At 41.7% G+C, this 20,021-nt stretch overlaps 1 protein-coding gene across 2 annotated transcripts in view; it reads left to right on the top strand.

Annotated features, from left to right (window-relative positions):
- dennd2b (DENN domain containing 2B) overlaps positions 1 to 20,021 on the top strand; it is a 46,182-nt gene that overhangs the window by 17,789 nt on the left and 8,372 nt on the right. For both annotated transcript variants that reach the window (XM_007887556.2, XM_007887554.2), the window contains exons 7-12: positions 898 to 1,082; positions 3,580 to 3,689; positions 4,589 to 4,658; positions 9,790 to 9,867; positions 12,932 to 13,072; positions 14,090 to 14,238. In XM_007887556.2, the coding sequence (XP_007885747.2) occupies positions 898 to 1,082; positions 3,580 to 3,689; positions 4,589 to 4,658; positions 9,790 to 9,867; positions 12,932 to 13,072; positions 14,090 to 14,238 (733 nt within the window). The remainder of the gene's footprint in view (positions 1 to 897; positions 1,083 to 3,579; positions 3,690 to 4,588; positions 4,659 to 9,789; positions 9,868 to 12,931; positions 13,073 to 14,089; positions 14,239 to 20,021) is intronic.

The raw sequence follows: 20,021 nt of genomic DNA, 5'->3' as shown, positions 1-20,021 counted from the left end.
AATTTGGAAATATAGAAACAGGAGTAGGTTATTCAGCCCCTTGAGCCTCTTCTGCCATTCTGTTAGATCATGGCTGATCTGTACCTTAACTCTAATTGCCTGCCTTTGCCCCACTTCCCTTGATACCCTACCTAACAAAAATCTATCCACCTTAGTCTTAAAAATTTGAATGGATCCAGCATCCACAGCCTTTTGGGGGTGAGAGTTACCAAAAGACCATAAGACCATAAAACGTAGGAGCAGGAGTAGGCCATTCGGCCCCTCGAGCCTGCCCCACCATTTAATAAAATCATGGCTGATCTTCTAACCAGATTCCATTTACCCGCCCCATCCCCATATCCCTTAATCCCTCTATCCTTTAGAATTCTAAATTCCACTACCATTTGCATGAAAAAATCCTTCCTGATTTTGTCTCGGTTTCGTCTCTGAAACTCATAAACCCACAGAGATCCCTCATAATGGGAGAACAATGGAATTTGCTGCCCTTATTGTGACTTATGGATTGCAGTCACATCCGGCGTTTTGCATTCAGGCTGTCTCTCAACCGACAAAAAGCCAGAAAAGTCTGACAAAAGGTTGGAGAGCAAAATGCTGAGTGCAGTGGAGTTTGTGATTTTTTTTAGTGTATCTATTCGTCAATTGTGCAATTTCCAGGGTAAATGGCACCTTCAAGTTTTGCGAAGACCATATTTTAAGATCTCCTCTCACCCCCCCACCCCCATTTTCTCTTTTATTCGCCCACAAAATATACAGTCAATTCACTTTACAATACATTCTGTGGAGCGCTTTAAGACGTCTCAATGACGTGATAAGGCGCGGTGTGGATTATTATATTTGTGACTGGGGGAAAAAAATCATAAATCGCGTTTGGATCATTTTCCGCCTCTCACCATCCAGCACACACACAGCGCTTGGTGCATATCCAGTCAGTGCTAAAGAAGGCGCCCAGATACCGAACATTGGAACGGGAACTCATCGAGTGGCAAGAGAGAGAACTCTTTGAATATTTTGTGGTGGTCGCACTGAAGAAGAAGCCTTCGAAGAACAGTTACATCCCTGAAGTGTCCTATCAGTTCCCAAAGGTAAATTAGCCTGCCCTATTCTACCTGTTTATGAGACATCGGTGATCAGTATATCACTAAGTCAATGCTAGGGACCTATAATTCCACCTAGTCTTAGCCTGTAAACTCATTTTGCCTTAAAATTCAATATTGTATTAATTTGAGAATTTTTTTTAAATTCAGCCATAGTTTGGAATCCAGTTCCAAGTGAAAACTGAATTTACAAATTTGGCCAAATCTCTGTGATCTTAAATTTCAAGACACTAAGGCTAGGTGGAATTGCAGGCATGAGATAGTTTAGGCAGTCTTGAGGAACTAAAGAAATGTAACTAATTTCCTTTGCAACAGTTCCCCCCCACCAAAAAAAACACAAAATTTTCTATAGATACAAGATGGTGAAATGTCTTGTTAAGTGCAGTCATAAATAACCAGGTAGTACATCATGTCCTTTGTTCAAATTAAAAATACTTCAGATTACCGATTTACTTGGAGTAAATGGTAAACCTCAGTGTCAAATGTGATACAGACAGGAAATGGCTATGCTATTCTTTGTAGTCTTGTCCTGCTCTTTCGCTCTCTGGAGGGGTCTGCCAGCTGTGAATGGTGCTCTTCCAGCTGTTTGCCTGATGTTCTCTGTGAGGTACAACTTTAGCTGCTTCTCCAATAGCAAAAGGCAAATGGGGGAGTGTGTGCGTATGTGTGTTTGTGTGGAGGGGGTGTGGTGGGCACAGCAAGGAGGTACGAAAGCAATTCAGGCAAAACATTGGGGGCTGGGGAAGAGGAGAGGGGAAATCGAGCAACCAGATCAATAAGCGAGACAAATCGAGATGCAAAGAGGAGAAAAAAGGTGGAAATTAAAAAGTGTGGTAAAAGGCACTTGTTGCAAACAAAGTTTTATTTCATTTGTGGGATTTTTCTGCATATTCATGCACACCTTGAATCAAACTATTTCTCCCATTTTAACCTTTCCATATCCTCCTTTGGTGTGTTCCCGTCTGCATGTGTGCACAAAGGAAAAACAATAAGGGATTGCAGTCTATGCAGAACTATAAATAAGACATCCTGTAGAACGTACTGAACAGGCTGTGTCTCACGTAGTCCGAGACTGGCTATTCATAGCTTCACTCCAGCAGACACAGCAATTCAGGGAGTTGAGGTACACCAGCCCTTTATTAATAAAAGCTCAGACATAAAGTACAGGGCTGGAAAATCTGTTCGCTTTGCAGGAGGAATGGCAGGATGCTGTTTTTACTAGCCTCAGCAGATCGATTTCAGAGATGAAATTTGCAGAACATTTCCTTTAATACTTGCAAAGCTCTATGTAAAAATGCAAGTTATTTCAACAATGGTAACACAAGAAGGGAGCCTTTGAAACACAGGCATTCACCATCACAGTCTATTTTAAAAAAATCTAAGAAGCCATCACACAGACTTCCTGCAGTGGTTGAATTAAGCTGATCACATTACGAAGTGAACATTGCAATGTTTCTTAATAGGTTCCTAAAAGATTAACACATTGATGGGGAGAAATTCTACCTGGGTCATGATTGACTCGATTTATGTTACTTTTAGGGTATTCTAGAGATTCTTAAATATAGCCTCATTTTGAAGCTGGTTCTTTTAATGGTTGCGGAAAAGCAGTCTCAAGGTTAAGACTGGAATCAATAACTTGGTTGGGCTGGAGATGATCTGAGAGCTTCAGTGCCGATATTGTTGTTGCCTTCAGTCTAATTGCAATCACTGTACAACCACTGACATTGGGCAGCCAGAATAAACTGAGCAATGTTATGTCTAAAGCTGTGTTTTCGAATCAGATATTCAGTTTTCGTATAAACTGTGTAAAAGTCCATGGGGAAATTTTATGCTGTTTTATGTATTGGGTTTGGGGGGGGTGGGGGGGGCAGGGAATCAGTAACAAATAAACAGTATAACTAGAAACAAGGTGAAATACAATGCTGTATTCCCTCTCCTATCTTCCCATCACAGCATCAAGTGGCTTTATGAATGACCCTAATGCCTTGGCCTCAAACACACTTCCCCACTACTTGCTCCTGGGAGGGACTCCTGTCACAAGTGTTCAATTGGTAGAGCAAAGGGCAAGGACAGCTTTGGATGAGTACATTATTTTGCAAGGTCAGGAAGCTCCCACTGCCATAGTCAAATAGCCCACCAACACTCTCGCTCTAGGGATATTTTACTGTGCTACATTGTAGGCATGATTTTTTTACACTGAATCCTTCATCAAACTTTGTACCGAGGTTACATTGTAGATATAAGTATTACATTAAGTACTGTTAAGTGTTGATTGCAATACACTGGTGTTGTTAAGGAGTGACCTTGCCATTAAGTACTATTAAGGGTTGACAATTCCACTATCATATCGCAAGGATTGGACAGCGCTACCTTGGGACACTGTTAAAGACTGAGAATGTTGCACTAGTATTGTTAACAGTTACCAGAGTCACATTTACTACTGTTCACTACATGCACGTGACATGGTTTTGTTTCCCCTCTACAGCTAGAGAGGCCAACAAAACAAGTGCGAGAGGCAGAAGAACGCCTGAAAGCTATCCCACAATTCTGCTTCCCAGATGCTAAAGATTGGGCCCCCGTGTCAGATTTTACCAGGTACTAAAACAAGATAGGAGCCGTCAAACAATGATATCCCAAGTTACATGGGTGTGTGTGGGTGGGGTGGGGTGGGGAGGAAGAGGCGATAATTCTCTCGTTATTGCTAAATATCCCCAATATGTTGGTGTAGTACAGCTTTTTATACCACTCGCGGTGGTTTATCTCTGCGCACCTCTCTTTTCGGAGTCAGCCACTATCTTGCATGAAAGGTGTAAAATAAATGCAAGTTGTTGCTGTTTTGATCATGTGCGCCATTATTGCAGTGGGTTTCAAATCTGAATGAGCTGGAGGCAGTGTTGGAGGAAAGGTCTTGTGTCCTGCACTCGGGGAATGGGTGCTCCTAGGACAGCGATAAGGTTGCCAGCTGTCCGGTTTGGGACGGGAAAGTCTGGTTTTAAGGGAATCTGTACAGAGGCATTGACTGGACACCAAAGGTCTGGTTACTGCCAGTGGAACCACAACTCCCAGTATCCTTCCAACATGAAAGCTGCTATATAAATGTAATTTTGCCGTTGTTGTTTTTGTTACAAACACTTTCCCATAAAATTGTTTTATAAAAGGAGCAAAGCCCACCAGCTTAGATCAAAAGCCAGGGTGAGTTTAACCCTGCAGTGTAACAGCTGATTTTCTATCTCACTCTGTCCACACTTTGTGACATGTTGCTGTAGTTCCTGTGTTTTCACCCCAAGCTCTTCAAGGGTTAAAAAAAACTACTTCTCTTGGAAGGTTCAGCATATTGAGGGCGAAGCGTGTGATTTATGATCTGTATAGTACAGATTCAGTGAAGGAATACAAAACTATCAGCAAGAGAAAGAGATCTTAACTATGTGAAGCTGCTCTGTATTGTTCTGTTAATTCACTGTTGAGTAACATTTCGGACCATTGTCTGTTTGCAGTGAAACGTTCTCATTTATGCTCACTGGGGAAGATGGAAGCAGACGTTTTGGCTACTGCCGCCGATTGTTGGTGAGTATGCGCTTCTACACGTTGGATGTTTAACTCTTGTTTAAGCCGTACTATTCTGTTCTTCTGTGGAAGTGTAAATGCACACTGCCACTTAAATTCCAGTCATTCTTCCCTCAGCTCCAGAGGTCAGGGTTCATTTCTTATTTCAGCAATCTCCTCCTCGAGACGCTCTCTCAAACATCTGGCCCGAGTACACAAAGGAAATTGGGTGGCTGATTGGACACGTATGAGCCTAAGTGGGTCTTGTGGCGTCTCCACCTCCCAGCTTCCTGCCACGTGGATTGGCCCAGACTCTCTGAAGTCAGGTTACCAGATGTAGTGCAGTGGTTAGGAACCACAGGGCCTGAGGGCCAGTTAGGAGGTACAGTCTTCATGTGTTCCTTTGATATATGCCTGTGTTTTTGTTGGCCAATTACGTTGGAGGATTGTCATAGTGCCGTCAGCACAAAGGGTCAAATGGCCTCCTTATGTGCTGAAGATTATACAGCCCCACCGCCCCCCCACCCCAAGCAGCCCTACGCTTCCTTCTGAAGAGCACTGACGATGCATGAAAGAACCAAGTCAGGGATTGATACCAATGCCTGTGACTTCTCCACTCAGTCTTGCCAGTCAGGAGGCAGCAGGCAATGCCAGATACTTCAGCAAAGGAAAGTGGAGGAATCAGAGGTTAATTGTCTCCACACCGCTCCCCTTGCTCCAAGTCACTCTCACTGAATAAACAACAGCAGTATCCAGGGAGCTATAATACACCCTGCTTTGCCAGCCCAGAGAATAACGACATATAACCAGCACGTGCAAGTGTGTGAACAGGATTGAATTTGGTTGAGTTCCACTTGTGGTTGAATAACCTGTGACTGCACTCACTTTGCAGGCTTCCACGTTAAGATTGCTATATCCTGTATAAGGAGCTTGTATCTTGTATCCCGCCCTCTCCTGAGTCAAATCAATCCTATTAGTCTTAACACTGTCGGCTAAATGGAGAGAAAATCGTTTTGTTTTAATCTCACATAAAAGGGAGTTTTGTTGCCAGGTGCTCTTCTGTTTCTCTGGTCTCTCCGTTTCAGTATAAATATACCGTACGGGCCATTCTTCAATAAACACACATCAGCCGTATCTGAGCTACCATTGTGCTCTATTTATTATACCAACTTGAGAAATGTTCCTGCAGTGCCAGAAGGTTCGGACCACATGTGGTTCCATTTAGTACTGCACGTGACTCCCGAGTGACCGACCACACTCCATGTTATTACATCGGTGATCAGTTAAAAGTTGTGTGGTTTAATAACAGGCTTAACAACAGGCTATCTAATAATACACTAGGTTTACCATTACATAAACAGGTCAGTTGGTCAGTTATAGTGGGGAGAATTAGATTTGGATCCCAATGGCTGGTGGGCATGTTTTTCTAGACTACTGAGGAATATAGAGGCAGCCGTGCTCTGTATGGACACACTATGGATACACCTGCCTTTTACACCACTGGGGATTGGGTTGAAACTTCCCTTTAGACTAAGTAGTCCATCAATAGGACTAGCGACAGTGGTTGAACATTCGACCACTCAACTGCCAGAGACCAGACAAACCTCTCCTGGCCCCTCCTATGTAGTTGGAGCTCGGCTCACTCTCTCCACCTTCTCAGGGCTAGTCACAGAGTAGCATTGACAGAGGTTTGGGTAAAAGACACTCATCTTTCTTACCATGGCACCAGAAATCCACTGAGAAGAATCACAGTAAAAATCACTGAGCTCCATGGCCACTTTGCAAGAATTTTTGTTCTAAATAAAAGCCCTGCGTTACTCTATCTATCATTCAGTTGAATTCTTTGTCAAATGAGATTCTCACCATTTCTTACAATATGCAAGAGAAATAGTGGAGAATATGAACATATAGTGGAGAATATGCACATATTGTGTTTGTGAGCATGTGCACAGCATTGATTACTTTCTCTCCAATTTTGAAGACACCTGAAATTGTCTTGGAATCTGAAGTCTTGTCCGATGTTACCCAAGTCAGTTAACGCTACTCCTGAATCAGAAATGATCATTAATATCACGTTACTTCTCTTAATCATCTCGCACTTGCTAGTTGCATTGTAGCTAAGAATAGGAACTAACAAGATCAGGAAAGACCACAAACTGGCCAGATCATAATTTTTTTTAGAGAGAAAAAATTATATTATTCCATCTATCATAATTGACTTCTTTGTCAAATAGTTATTTAATTCCTTCTTGAATTTATTGACGTAGTACAATAAAATACAAATGCAGAAGCCAACCATGACAAGACAGCGCAGCAACTTGAACTTACATGAGTTGCAGCAATGGTTTGTGTTTTGAGATGCCAATGTTATTTGCAGGAGAACATATCTTTTTAATACAGTAGTTACAGAACACTCGGTACAATACCAAGAAGGCTTCTCTCAGATTACCTTTTTTACTGGCATCTCCAATGTTCTTGTTTCACTGCCAGTTAATCCATGGTTGAAATGCTGCTTTTATTAAGTGAAGCAGCCTTCCGTATCACTTACCTGATTGTAATGAGCCATTTAGCGGGCTCTTGAGAAGGGTCATGGCAAAGCAGCTTACGTGACAAGGCTCTAGCCGTGATCTTCCAATTTTACTCAACACACCAATCTAACAACCATAAGAATAACGCATTGTATCAATCCTTTGTCAAGCACGGACTTGTACAAGTGGAGACTTTGCTGTTCTACTGTGGGAACTTTAGTACAGTTCCGCTTGCTTGCCTAACATTAATCCCAACAGATTCGGAACTGTTTTTGGTGACTGCAGTTACCTGCTTCCCTGCACCAGGTGCCTGCCTGCTGACAGATGTCATGACATGCTGGGGAGTGGGCGTGGAACAGACTGGGAATAATGAAAACTGAATGTTTCAGTTCACTTAATACAGTATATCCAAGTTTTTTTTAAAAAATGTGACGCTCAGTTACTGAGTGGCTACACAAATTCTCTCAATTTTAAAAAAAGGACTTCAGTTTGTATTGATGTTCCCTAGAACTAAGTGTTTTTATTGGCGTTTATCAAAAACATATCTACATCCTGGTGGCTATCCAAGGCCCCTGGCAAGGTGTCGACATTCCAGTGGATTTGATTCTAAGCATAAACTCCACATAGTTGATTTAATCAGTCAGAGCGTTCCGAACAAGTTCAATGCCTAATAAGGGAAAAAGATTCATCTCTTCAGGCAGATGTGAGCTGCAGGCACCAGCCTTGATCTATTAATACATTCATTAACGTGCATCTCTAGCCCAGGAAAAAGTTTTGTTTCCTTTTAGCAGTAGTTAGAGCATAAGGTGTGAGTGTTATAACATAGCCACCACCCAAACACACATTGTGAAGCAGGATATTTAAGGGTCATTTCTGCAAATATACCATCTCCTAATCATCAGTCACAGAAATGCCTGCGTTGTTGGTGCATGCAACAAATCATTTTCAGTTTTACAAGAGGGAGAATATTTGTGTTTATGAAAGCTGTCGATAACTAGTCTCCACTTACGGCTCCATGGTTTGTGGCATTAACCAACCAAGGTCCACTTTAGGGGCTGTGTAATGAAAGATTTGGGGCATTGCTCTTGTACAATGGTTGGTTTTAATCTGGGAGCCCTGCTACACACTAAAGTTAGATAGGTTTTAAGAGGACAAGGTATTTACTGATTCCCCCAGCTGAAGTAAACACCAATCATTTTTATTGTGTGTTACGTATTCTTAAAATGATTCCTTGTGATACATATGTAAAAAGTACGCAAAAGATCTGACTCGAGACTTAAGTTTATCCATCCTTTGGACTTTCTTGGACCTACTCATTTTATTTCATAGTCCCTTCATATTTTGCTTGTTATCAGACACTGAAGTGAGTGCTAACATTGTGATTATAGCTACTGCTGACATCAAAGTTTGATCTCGGGCCATAACAGGTACAAGCAGCTCTTTTCTCTATGCTGCTTCTCAAAGGAAAACGTAGAGAGATATTTACGTGGGTTTTGTATTTCACTCTTAACAATTTGCTTACGAAATATTGCCTTCGGTTTCAGCCCCAGTGCTCAGACCCTGGCTCTGGTGAGGTTAACAATTCCTAAACAGCAATTTCCATTTATATAGCACCATTCACATGGTATAGCATCTAGAAGCGCTTATCAGTGGTGGAGCCCGATGTCGAGCCGGTGGGGAGGAAGTAGAGTCAATTTTGACATCCACTGGTGATTTCTTTGTTAGATGAAGACAAACAGCAGATTACTGAACTGACCAAATGATATTGTGTGATTGCTGGAGCCAAGCTCCTTATCAGACTATTGGTGGTGGAATACTTAGTGCGAGTTGTAACCCTCTGGCATCATCGGTTTCGAGCCCAGCCATGTTGCTGTGACGGGGCTGCTATGCTCAAACAAATCCTATGGAAGCCAACAAAATACATGGCGTGGGGTGCTGGGAATCAAGCTGATACTTGCAGGATAGTGTCTGTTTACCCAGCACGCTGGCTGCATTTGATGTAATGGTGTAATAGAGACCTGTAGCTCAGTGGTTAGAGTACTCGCCTTGCAAACGAGACACCTGGGTTCAATTTCAGGCAGGGCAAAACCTTGGGCAAGTGCCTTAAAGAAACCTATAAGATTCTTAAGGGTCTTGACAGGGTAGATGCCGTGAGACTGTTTGCCCTGGTTGGAGAATCTAAAACTAGGGGTCATAGTCTCAAGATTAAGGGTCAGCCTTTTCAAACTGAGTTGAGGAAACATTTCTTCACTCAGAGGGTAGTGAATTTGTGGAATTCTTTACTCCAGAAGACTGTGGATACTCAGTCCTTGAACATATTCAAGACTGAAGTTGATAGATTTCTAAAGGATAGAGGGATTAAGGGATATGGGGATACGGCGGGTAAATGGAATTAGATTAGAAGATCAGCCATGATTAAATGGCTGGGCAGGCTCAAGAAGCCGAATTGCCTACTCCTGCTCCTTTGTCTTATGGTGTTATAGTCAACTTTCTTGTGGCTTATGTCTTTCGTTGGACACCAGTTGACCATAATGGCATTGCTTCTAATGCCAAGTCATGAATGTGCTAACAGCATACAGATTGTCTGCGGAACTGTGCTGACTTTATCTACTTTTTATTTTCAGCCAAGTGGAAAGGGGCCTCGCTTACCGGAGGTTTACTGCGTTATCAGTCGGCTGGGCTGCTTCACTCTATTCTCAAAGGTAAAGTGTTATAACCTAAGGGGCAGGAGAGTAAACTTTAGCTGATGTTTTCCTGATATTGATACAAATTAATACTGAAAGAGCATTGGTGTCTCATCAAAAATCCGTACAAAGGGAAATGGCTTTGCATGGATTACTAAAACCACTGCCTTTAAGGGTTCTTTTTTGATAAATATCTCTTTGTGATGTCCCATGAGTGTTGTTATTGCAAGGAAACAGGGCAGTTAATCTACGTCAGCAAGGTCCTACACACAGCAGATGAATGACCATTTAACCTATTTTATTGATGAATGTGGATGAGCCAGGCCACTGGGCAAACTCCCTGTTCTTCAAAATAGTATCATCTTTGACATCCATCTGCCTCTAGGTGAACTGTGTTAATATGAGATACCACCAATGATTTACCAACTCTTCGGTTCATCATTCCAACTGAGAGAGAAAGAACAAATGAGCAGAGAGTGCAGGGAGATGACAGACAATAGACATTAACTGCAAAGAACTATAAAAAATATTGATAACAATCTTCTAATGAATTGGCCATTCACCTACCTCAAGGTTGTTTGTGGAACCTTGCATGCCTGTATTGTTTGCCTGTGGGAATAGTTACTACACTTGACAGTTACCTTGCAACGTGGATATGATAAGTTGTTTCGAGCATTTTTATCTTGTGAATAGTTGGGAAGATTGAAATGCTCGAAGGGAAATGCTTTGCTCCACGTTAGCTCTGCGCCTGTCTGCCCATGATGGTTCTGATCAGCAAGCTTGGAAATCACTGAACACTGCTGGGATTTTATTTGAAGTAATGATTCCCCAATGTTTGTCTGCAGGAGATGCAGTCATAGCACAAAAGCATTTCTTCCTCAGTGGGAAATGCCAAAATCTGCCGTTTTTTCCAATTAAAGGGATGATGCTGGTTGACCCCTAACAGACTCGATTACAAAACTTGTGAACCTTGAAACAAAAGTTCCCTTTAAAAACCCTGTGGAATGAAATCGGCCGTGTGGTTTGGGAAAGAAATCCCGATTAAAGCTTGTGATCAGGAGAATAGCAGTTAGGTCCCAAAAGGAATTCTAAATGCTGGGAGGAAATTAGAAGGAGGCAGAGGAAGTAGCTAGGCAGAGCTTTGGGAGAAGTTTATTGCAAACAGTGAAGTTGGATGAACAAAAACCCAACATAAGCATTTTGAAACAGAAAAGAATGCAATACATTTTTTTGTTCAGCTTTGCCAATATGTACAGAGTAAATCCTGTGAATCCCTTTGAGACGTCTGCCCGATGTGAAAGGACCTCTATCAAAGGCAAGAGTTTTATTATGACACACCAAAAGCTAAAAATAATAAAAAAGTAAAATAAATCATTTTTACTAATTTATACCCGTTAAAAAAGCATTGCTATTTTGTAGCGATCACTGTCATTTTTTCACTCATTTAGCATTTCGCAATTGATACAATGGCAAAATGGTAAGCAGCCACATTCTCCATACTCCGTTGCAAGCCAGTCTCCGCTCTCTGAGAGAACAGCACTTAAAGTTGTGGAGACACAACACCAGAGCCTTTCACCTAAAAAAATATAGAAGTAGCTTATGCTATAGGGCTGGTGGGCTAAGTGGTCCAGACTAGGGGATATAGAGAGCCAAACACAGCAAAAGTTATGATGAAAGGACATAAGCGGAAGTTAAAACAGGGAGTAGGGGGCAAGCAGGGGGCTGATAAAATATTTGTTTAATTTTTGGACTTGTCCTGTACAGTTCCGGAAATGTCAAAAAGACAGCGAGTTGACCTTGTTGCGTGGGCAAAGGAATATCTGAAAGAGTTGAGATTACAAGGACGAGTTTCAGGCCTATTGCACATTAGCTGGTCCTAACTCCTGGATGGCTCAGCAGGCTGTTTGGCTCAGGTTTCTCTAGTAAGACGAACTGTAGCTTTGCAAAGAGCTTTTAAAAATATACTTAAGCCATGTTGGCAGAAAGAAGTGTGCATTTAACCCTTTCCTTGTTGCCCAGCTGAAATATTGTCCCCAAGCACATTGCATGAAAGCCTCCACAAAATGACACTTGAGATACCACTATTTTAATTGCCAATATCCGTGATCCAAGAACTTCTTTGCTGGGAAGGGGGTGGGGTAGGGCCAGTCAAATACATGATCAGAGCATAGTTTAACCACATTGGTTGCAAATGTTCCTGATTGATGATATTATCAAACAGGGACACTTCTGTGGGTCTAGAAGACTTAGCAGAACACAACCAACGCAATGTATCCTTTTACAAATGGACTTTCCATCATTATATGAAGTTCCACGGGATTTCCCCATAGGAGAATCCACGTTAAAAAAAACTTCCCATGGATTTTCTTCTTTTTCTTTTTCACAAGGGTTCAGGACTCTGAGGGGGTTTAACATTGTTGAATTTAATGCACACCAGAAACAGCTAGAAAATGGACCGAAAAAACACTGGTATTAGATTGACTTGATATCTAAGCTTTAAATTCTATAACGGTACTTGATGAATCCCAGCACATGACATAATTCAAATGGTTTGAGTGAGATGGTATCAAATATTTGCACGGTGGACAGCACATCTGGAGAGTATTTCTAGCGAGCCTGCCACTAGACCATGACAGAAGATTCGAAATCCCACAATGAAATGAAAATGGAACCAGATGCAGTGGGGGTGGTTCTCCGTTCATCGGTAGAGTTACTAGGAGCCGTGAGCTTCTTCACCAAACTAACCTGGTGATCTTGTGAACATCCTCCTCCGATGGATGATTCTCTCACCACTAGCCTTCAGATAATTTCTCTCTCTCTCTCTCTCTCTCTCTCTCACTTTCTCTCTCTCTTCCCCTCCTCACTTAATTCTCTCTCCTATGGTACCCAGAACAAAGGTGACATATAATTAAGGTCCACCAGTGCCTAAATTAAGATAATTGAAAGACAAATGTATTACTAATGGGAATTGATTGTGACATACGATGCCTCATACATAACTTTTAGTGGTCAAAGAGCAAGGAGCAACTGTGGGGAAAATTTAACTGGATTCTTGATAATACTTGACATTCTGCCTGACTAGATTCTGGATGAGGTGGAGAGAAGACGTGGAATCTCTGCTGCCCTGGTCTATCCATTTATGAGGAGTCTCATGGAGTCTCCCTTCCCTGCCCCAGGAAGGACAATACGAGTCAAGACCTTTCTTCCAGGAGCTGGAAATGAGGTGAGCAGTGACTTCAGATTGACTGACTGAAGGTTTAAGAGCCAGAGAGTAGGTTCTAAAAATAAAGCCAAACACTGCAAATGCTAGGAATCTGAAATAAAAAACAGTCCTGTTCATTCCTACGGACTAGTTTGTAAGATTCATGACTCTTCAGCCTTGTCTGCAAGTATGCATTTGAAAATGCCATTAAAATGATTAGAATTACTGTACTAAACCATCTCCAGAAGACGAGCATTGAGCACTGTGCAAAACTAAATTACATGCATGAAATAAACAAAGTATACATTTGTGGAGCTGCAAACAACACACATTTAATTGGAGCTGCACAGGATAATGGATGTCTGGCAGTGCCTTTCAAAGTCCTAATCCATCCAAGCTGTTCCACTGAGATCACAAACCACAAAAAGTAAAGTACAAGAAACTTAAACCGTGACTTTAAGTCAGCAAAACCATGACTTCAAATCATTGTCTTAAACTCACTGTTTCAATTATTCCTTACAAATGTATATTTTTTTAAAAGTTTAAAATATAAACTTTTAAAAACTATCTGTCGATTGTGCTGAGCAAAACCAGGGGAATTAAGAGATAAGCGTGGAACAAATCAAAAGTTTCCATAAGTCTTCAACTCCTGTGTCACATTCACCAAATAGTGTCTTTTCTGCAGCAGATTATTGACTTTGACATCACCAGATCTGTCACTGTTGAATCAAAGCTTATATCCCAATGTCCGCGCACCATTAACATTGCCAACAGACATCAGGGAAAGGACGAAAACTGTTCCAATTTGACCCGTGAAGATCTCATTGCAACAGGATTCATGTTGTGCCACTGGTGGGGTGAATAATACGTGGGGTGAATAATAATGATCGTTGAATACTGTATAAGCCCTTCCCATGTCCTGTAGCGACAACATGGAACCATATCTGACTTAGCAATCCACCCCCGTTATCACTGCCAGGACGTTACCCCTCGTGAAGGGCGCTATATAAATGCAAGTTGTTGTTGTTGTTGCTGCAGGTTATTGAGCTGCGACGTCCCATGGATTCTCGGTTGGAGCACGTGGACTTTGATTGTCTCTTCAGTTGCCTCAGCGTCCGGCAGGTCATCAGGATCTTTGCTTCTCTCCTGCTTGAGCGACGAGTGATATTCATCGCAGACAAACTGAGGTAACAGGCAGTGCCCAGTGTTTACTTACATTGACTAGGCACTGGGGAACTCTCTGTGGGTCACTGCTGTGTGCAATTGTGCTGCCGGGTTTCCCAGTCACACCATCTGTGAAGAACTTTGAGATGTCCTTCTGACATGACATGGTGCTGTACCAAATGCAAGGATTATTATTATATTATCCATATTCATTGCCTCTGCAGCTCGCTCCCTGCTTGTCCCTTTTAACCACAAGGAAGAATACCCCAGCTTTAACCCAGCTTTCTCTGCCAAGTAGGGACCTGTGTCAGCATTCTCGCCCCTGTGTGTAAAACAATATCTTTACTCAGAGTTTGCACATCAACAAAATATTTTTTGGGGAAAAACACACACACATATGTACAAAGATTCAGTGACGGAGAGGAAATTGCTAAAAGCACAGTGCTGTAGACCTGCAGTGATTCTGCTCGTTATGTCTTTGTCATGTATTTACTGCAATAACTTTGGAACACCCAGCATCATTTTCTGTGTCTTTGTTCTTCTGCTCTTATCAAGAGAAGGACAAACAGTTTTAAAATGATATGAAAAGAATGCAAGATATTTCGCAGACATAGCCCCAAATAACTGCTGTTAGTCCAAAGAGGAAATTAAAAACGGTTTATGAGGGCAAGATGCTACAGTGCACATGCAAGGTAATGAGGCGCTGCCAGTAAATCTTTAATCCTGTTTATAAGAAAGCACGGAATGAGAATATGCTCTGCAGGTCATTAAGTTGGCTCCCTTCATTGCCCAGTAAAACCTGGCCCATCACGGACTTCACACACCCATTCAACCTCAATGTGAAACCGTGATCAAGAACCCAAAAAACTGATCAAGAACAGAGCAAAGCCTCCTCTTCCCCTCCTCGTCTTCTTAAACACAGAAAAGCATGCTAGGGATATGTATCAATAAAAAGGCAAGAGGAAAAACAATAGTACCGTTTGAAATCACCAAACACACTCACTCAAATCTGACTCACAGAGAAGCTTGGTGAATAGGCAAGTGGACATTAACAGCGAATCCTGCCCCAGAAGAGATTCGGAGTCAAGCTTGTGGGAAGTCTCTTTATTTTCAAATGAATATGTGCTTCACTTTGTATGGAACACAACATTGAGAAAAAAGCTGTGATTCCTTTTAAAGCATTCTGTCCCCACTCTCCTGCCCCCACACACCACCCATCCAACCAAGTAAACAACCAACCAGTCTATGTCGAGGCTCCTTCAGTCGTGTCAAACTTGTTAATAAATTTGTCCTAAAACTTCATTTAATCCCGAGTTCAGTAATTATACAGGATGGAGCCATCTGGAACTCATTAAGGAACCATTTTACCTTAGAACAGAAATTTTGGGGTAATATTTGATCTTTTTTTTCCTTTTTACCACCTGCCCCTCGTTGCATACACACACTTTCCTGCCTCAACTCTGCTCCAGAGAGGAAAAAATGCAACCTGTCCAGTCTTTCTCTCATTAATTAAAGGGGTCAGAAAGCTAAATACCAGAAGGAGGAATTGATATGATAGTGAATTTCCAAACCAGTTTCTATTTTAATAACTGAGGAGAAAAGAACTCCCAAATGAAGACAATTCAATTAAAATTAAATTTTAATTTCACTTTCCGTAATAATAATATATGATAATCCTTCCAATTGATATAGCACCTTATCAAGTTTTTGAAACGTTTCAAAGCACTTCACATAATATACTGTAAAGTGAATTATACTGGTAAATGTGATGGTAAGTTTACTTGTTCGGCTCTGGAACTCCATCCCCCAGTGCCTTCGCCTTGCTTCCTCCCTTTCCTCCTTCAAGGCCGGTCTCAAAACCTTTCTCTTTGACCGTGCCTTCAGCTCCCCTCTCGACTCTCTTCCTCCTCCTCGCTCCCTCCCTTCCCTCCCTCACCCTGACCATTTCCCCCCTCCCCTCCTCCCTCCCTCACCCTGACCATTTCCCCCCTGCTCGGGTCATGACCCAACTGTGCAGCGCCTTGGGACGTCCTCCTGACGTGAAAGGCGCTCTATAAATGGAATCTTGTTGTTGTTGTTGTTGTTGTTGTTTTGACATGGCTCACATTTCTGCGATCAGATCTTCTAGGGATCTCACTGAATGTCTCAGGGAAATAATATCCCTCCTATGTAATTACAGTTAGTACAATCTCAGTCCTGCAAATCAAACTCACAAAGGTGTTTTCAACCATCCTGTCTCCTATTGAAATACAAATTAGCTCACGATACCAAGTATTTGTCATTGTTTCTGAAAATAGTCTGTTTACCCTTCTTATCTGGAAAGGCTGGGTTTAAGCAGAACTCTCGTCTGTTGTTCATTCCCCCTTTTTCTCCCCCTCGTCTTCCTCCCCCTCTCCTCTTTCGCCCGTCCTCCTCTTCCCCCTTCTTTCCCCCCCTCCTCTTTCCCCCACCCCCACCCAAACTATAATCACAATATTCATATACAAAGCAAACCAGAAACAGACGCACCCTTTTATACAAACAGCACTGAGAGAGTGCAAGCAGGCAAACAGCTGACTTTGTGATACACATTGTTAGCTGTAGCTTGAGTTACCTCTCTGACACTTAGTTGTCTGAGAAGACACAGGATTAAAAATAAGGAGCAGGGGAAAATAAAAAGGTTCGGGCAGAAACAGAACGTAAATCTTTCTAAGACTACATGGCGGAAATAGAAATTGTTGAATTAAAATTATCCCATTTTGACCTCTTCCCCTCACCTCCTAAAATACAAGCTGGGCAGATTTGTGCTGAGTTCTATTCCCCTTGTGTGCTATTGGGCTCAAACTGTAAGCTCAGGTATAGGTCCCAGGCAGTTAATGATCATAAAGTCCAGAAGCAGAAACAATACCAGAAATAGCCTCCATACTTTACTCATTAAATAATTAATATTACGGTTTGGTTTGGTGATCGTTCAAAGCATTGGAGATCAGCTTGTTAGACAGCAGAATGATTCATTGATTATCAAAATGGTCTTCCCAATTCGAGCCTTGTTTCAGGAAGACCTCTATAAAGTACGGTTTCTATAGCTGGAAGGTGTCTATGTTGCTGCATTGTGTGAGACCTAAAAACCCATCACTTGTGTCCCGTGTTGGCTGGAGATGAGATAATTGGACATCGTGGATGTGGTGGAGAAAATATCAAAAACAATGGCCCTTAGTGGTGTGCGGGAGTGAATAACATCATCATGGCACTTAGAGAGAGAGAAGGTGAGTCAGTTCCGGTCAGTGTGGTGGCGAAATCAGTTTAACTGAGATCAGGCATTGAAAAGCCTATACAATGGAAACCTTGCCACTCCAAGTGAGAATACATTGGGTCAGGTTGAGAAGATCAGTCCTACAAAGCCACTGGCAAATCTCCAAAACCCCATGAAATTGATTTGGATGTTTATGGAGTCTTTGGAATTCTATCCATATCTCCTGATGCTATGCTTGGCTCTCAAACTGCTGAACGGATCAGTTCAAAAGCTACTTGCATCAACATGTAGAAATGCATTTGAACTCTGGTACTATATGAATCAATTGGGTTTGGAGGATGTGGGAGAAGTACAGACTTGCAGTAATATTGGTGAATTATTACGTTTTATTCTCATTGCAACATGTTTTCCAGGATCTGTGCGTTTCACAAGGTTTGTGCACCACGTGTATATCCTAATAGGATTCCTTGCTGCTTGGTTTAACCCTGGTGATCCCAGCTCCATGTGCCTTTGACCTTCACATAGGAGTTTTATTAAAAAACAAGTTAATCTAGTCTCTAATCCAACATGAGAGTATGGAAATCACACACTTTGGGAGCCCTAGTTCAGAGATAGTGATAGAACAGTGAAACCAATGTTTCTGTTCAGGTTGCAGAATCAGACAGGTTCTAGACAAGATCTGTGGTGTACTCAGAATGCCTTTAAGCATGAAGTCTCCTATTACGTAAGCAGTGAACTGCTCAAATGGAATCTCCCCTTTCCACAGCATTCCTCATTGTTTTAAATTCATTATTGTGCTCAACAAGGTGATGAATATTATTTCAGTGCCAGCTTCACACAATCACATAACAAGCATCACACTTGGCCAACAGCTTAGCCACTTAACTGAACAATGGATTAGAAAACCTTCCCTAACTGCTGTGCAAACCTCTGTCCAACCTCAGAAAACCTCCCCTAACTGCTGTGAACTTGTCTGTGAACTTAAATTCTGGTCAGTGTTACCCATATCACCTTTGGCGATAGCTGCTGCTTATGGAGATTCCCCTTTAGAATATTTTTGAACATTGTTGAAGGTGCAAGACTGGAATGTTTGCCAACCTGTGTTCTTTCTGAATGAGGTTAATTCAGGCTGTTTCATGCTGCAAACCCTCTCTTATTGAGAACTGAAATTAAACTGTGGGACCTTTACATCAGTTTGGCAACATTTAAATGCAGAGATGAAGGGACTGTTTACCAGCTCGCAATGCCACCTGCTCCCCCACATTCCATCTATCTTTACTGTTTTAATCCTTCTAGTTCTTACACTCCTATCTTACTTAACCTGTGCCCGATTGTAGATGACTTCTCCACTTCTTGAAAGAGTGAGTGCTGACGAATGTGCAATGGTGTGGATATTGTCTCATCTTATAGTTCGTCAATGTGTAGGGATTTAAAAGGTCCTTATTAGGGGTTCATGTCATTAGTGTTTTGAGGAGGTCTTCTGTATAAAACTGGGGGAAGAGCATGCTATTGCCAAGGTCAACAGAAGCCCACATATTCATAGAATTATATAATCTTACAGCACAGAAGGAGGCCATCTCATCCATTGTTCCCATGCCGTCTCTTTGAAAGAGCTATCCAACTAGTCCCACTCTCCCATTCTTACCCCATAACCCTGCAAGTTGGATGCTGTAATCTTCTTTAATTAAATGAAGTTCAACCCGTCTGGCAATCGGCTATCACTCCCTGTGAAAGTGTAGCAAAACACAGCCAGGATTGCTCCAAGCCTTGGGAACCAGGGCTGAGCTCGAAGCTACACGATGAGAGAAATTTCATTTTATGTTCTGCGGGCTGTTAACAATGTTAAAATTAAATAAGCAAATATATTCGCCAAGCTTAAAGGGCAAATGAAAGGAAACTGGATATTAATAAAAAAAGAGTCGTTGTCTGAATGAATGCCTCTTTGTTCTGGCATGTAATTGAAAAGATAATGAGTGCTAGTGATGAGAATGTGTATGTGTGTGTGCGTCTGTGTGTGTGGAGGGAATTATAGATTAGCAGTAAATCACACAATCGTTGCAGAAAATAAATCCACTAAATTTGTTCACCTTCTGAGCAGATTTTTATGATCCCTTATAATAAGAACTTTGCAATGAAAGTTTATCGTGGGGATCTATGCTTTACTAATACAAGCTTTGCAGTGAGAGCTTTTATAGTGGAAGTCTGTGTGTAATAATTTTGGTAATAACATGAGCTTTGTAATGAGAGAAAATTGATAGTCAGGATCTGTGTATATTACGCTAAGCTTTGAAATTATAATGAGGGTCTATGTTTAATAAGAAATTGCTCATATACGTTCCCACAGTGAATAAATGAGAGTTTTCCTAGGACTATAATTTGAAAACCTAAGGGGTGATTTTGCAATTATTATTTATCCACCATGGGGATGTGATTTTATGTGAATTTGACTTCCTAATCTCACAGCAGCGAGATAAGTAAATATACCAGCCAGCAGAGAATAAGATGCACTCAGAAATCAGGGTCAATAATTTTACTGATCATCGGAGACTCATCCATCTAGGATCCTCATTCTAA

The sequence above is a fragment of the Callorhinchus milii genome, unplaced genomic scaffold (genome assembly GCF_018977255.1).
Source record: "Callorhinchus milii isolate IMCB2004 unplaced genomic scaffold, IMCB_Cmil_1.0 Scaffold17, whole genome shotgun sequence".
In the NCBI taxonomy this organism is placed as follows: Eukaryota; Metazoa; Chordata; class Chondrichthyes; order Chimaeriformes; family Callorhinchidae; genus Callorhinchus; species Callorhinchus milii.
Note: the sequence above shows the minus strand (reverse complement) of the source record. Positions and strands in the feature narration are given on the sequence as shown.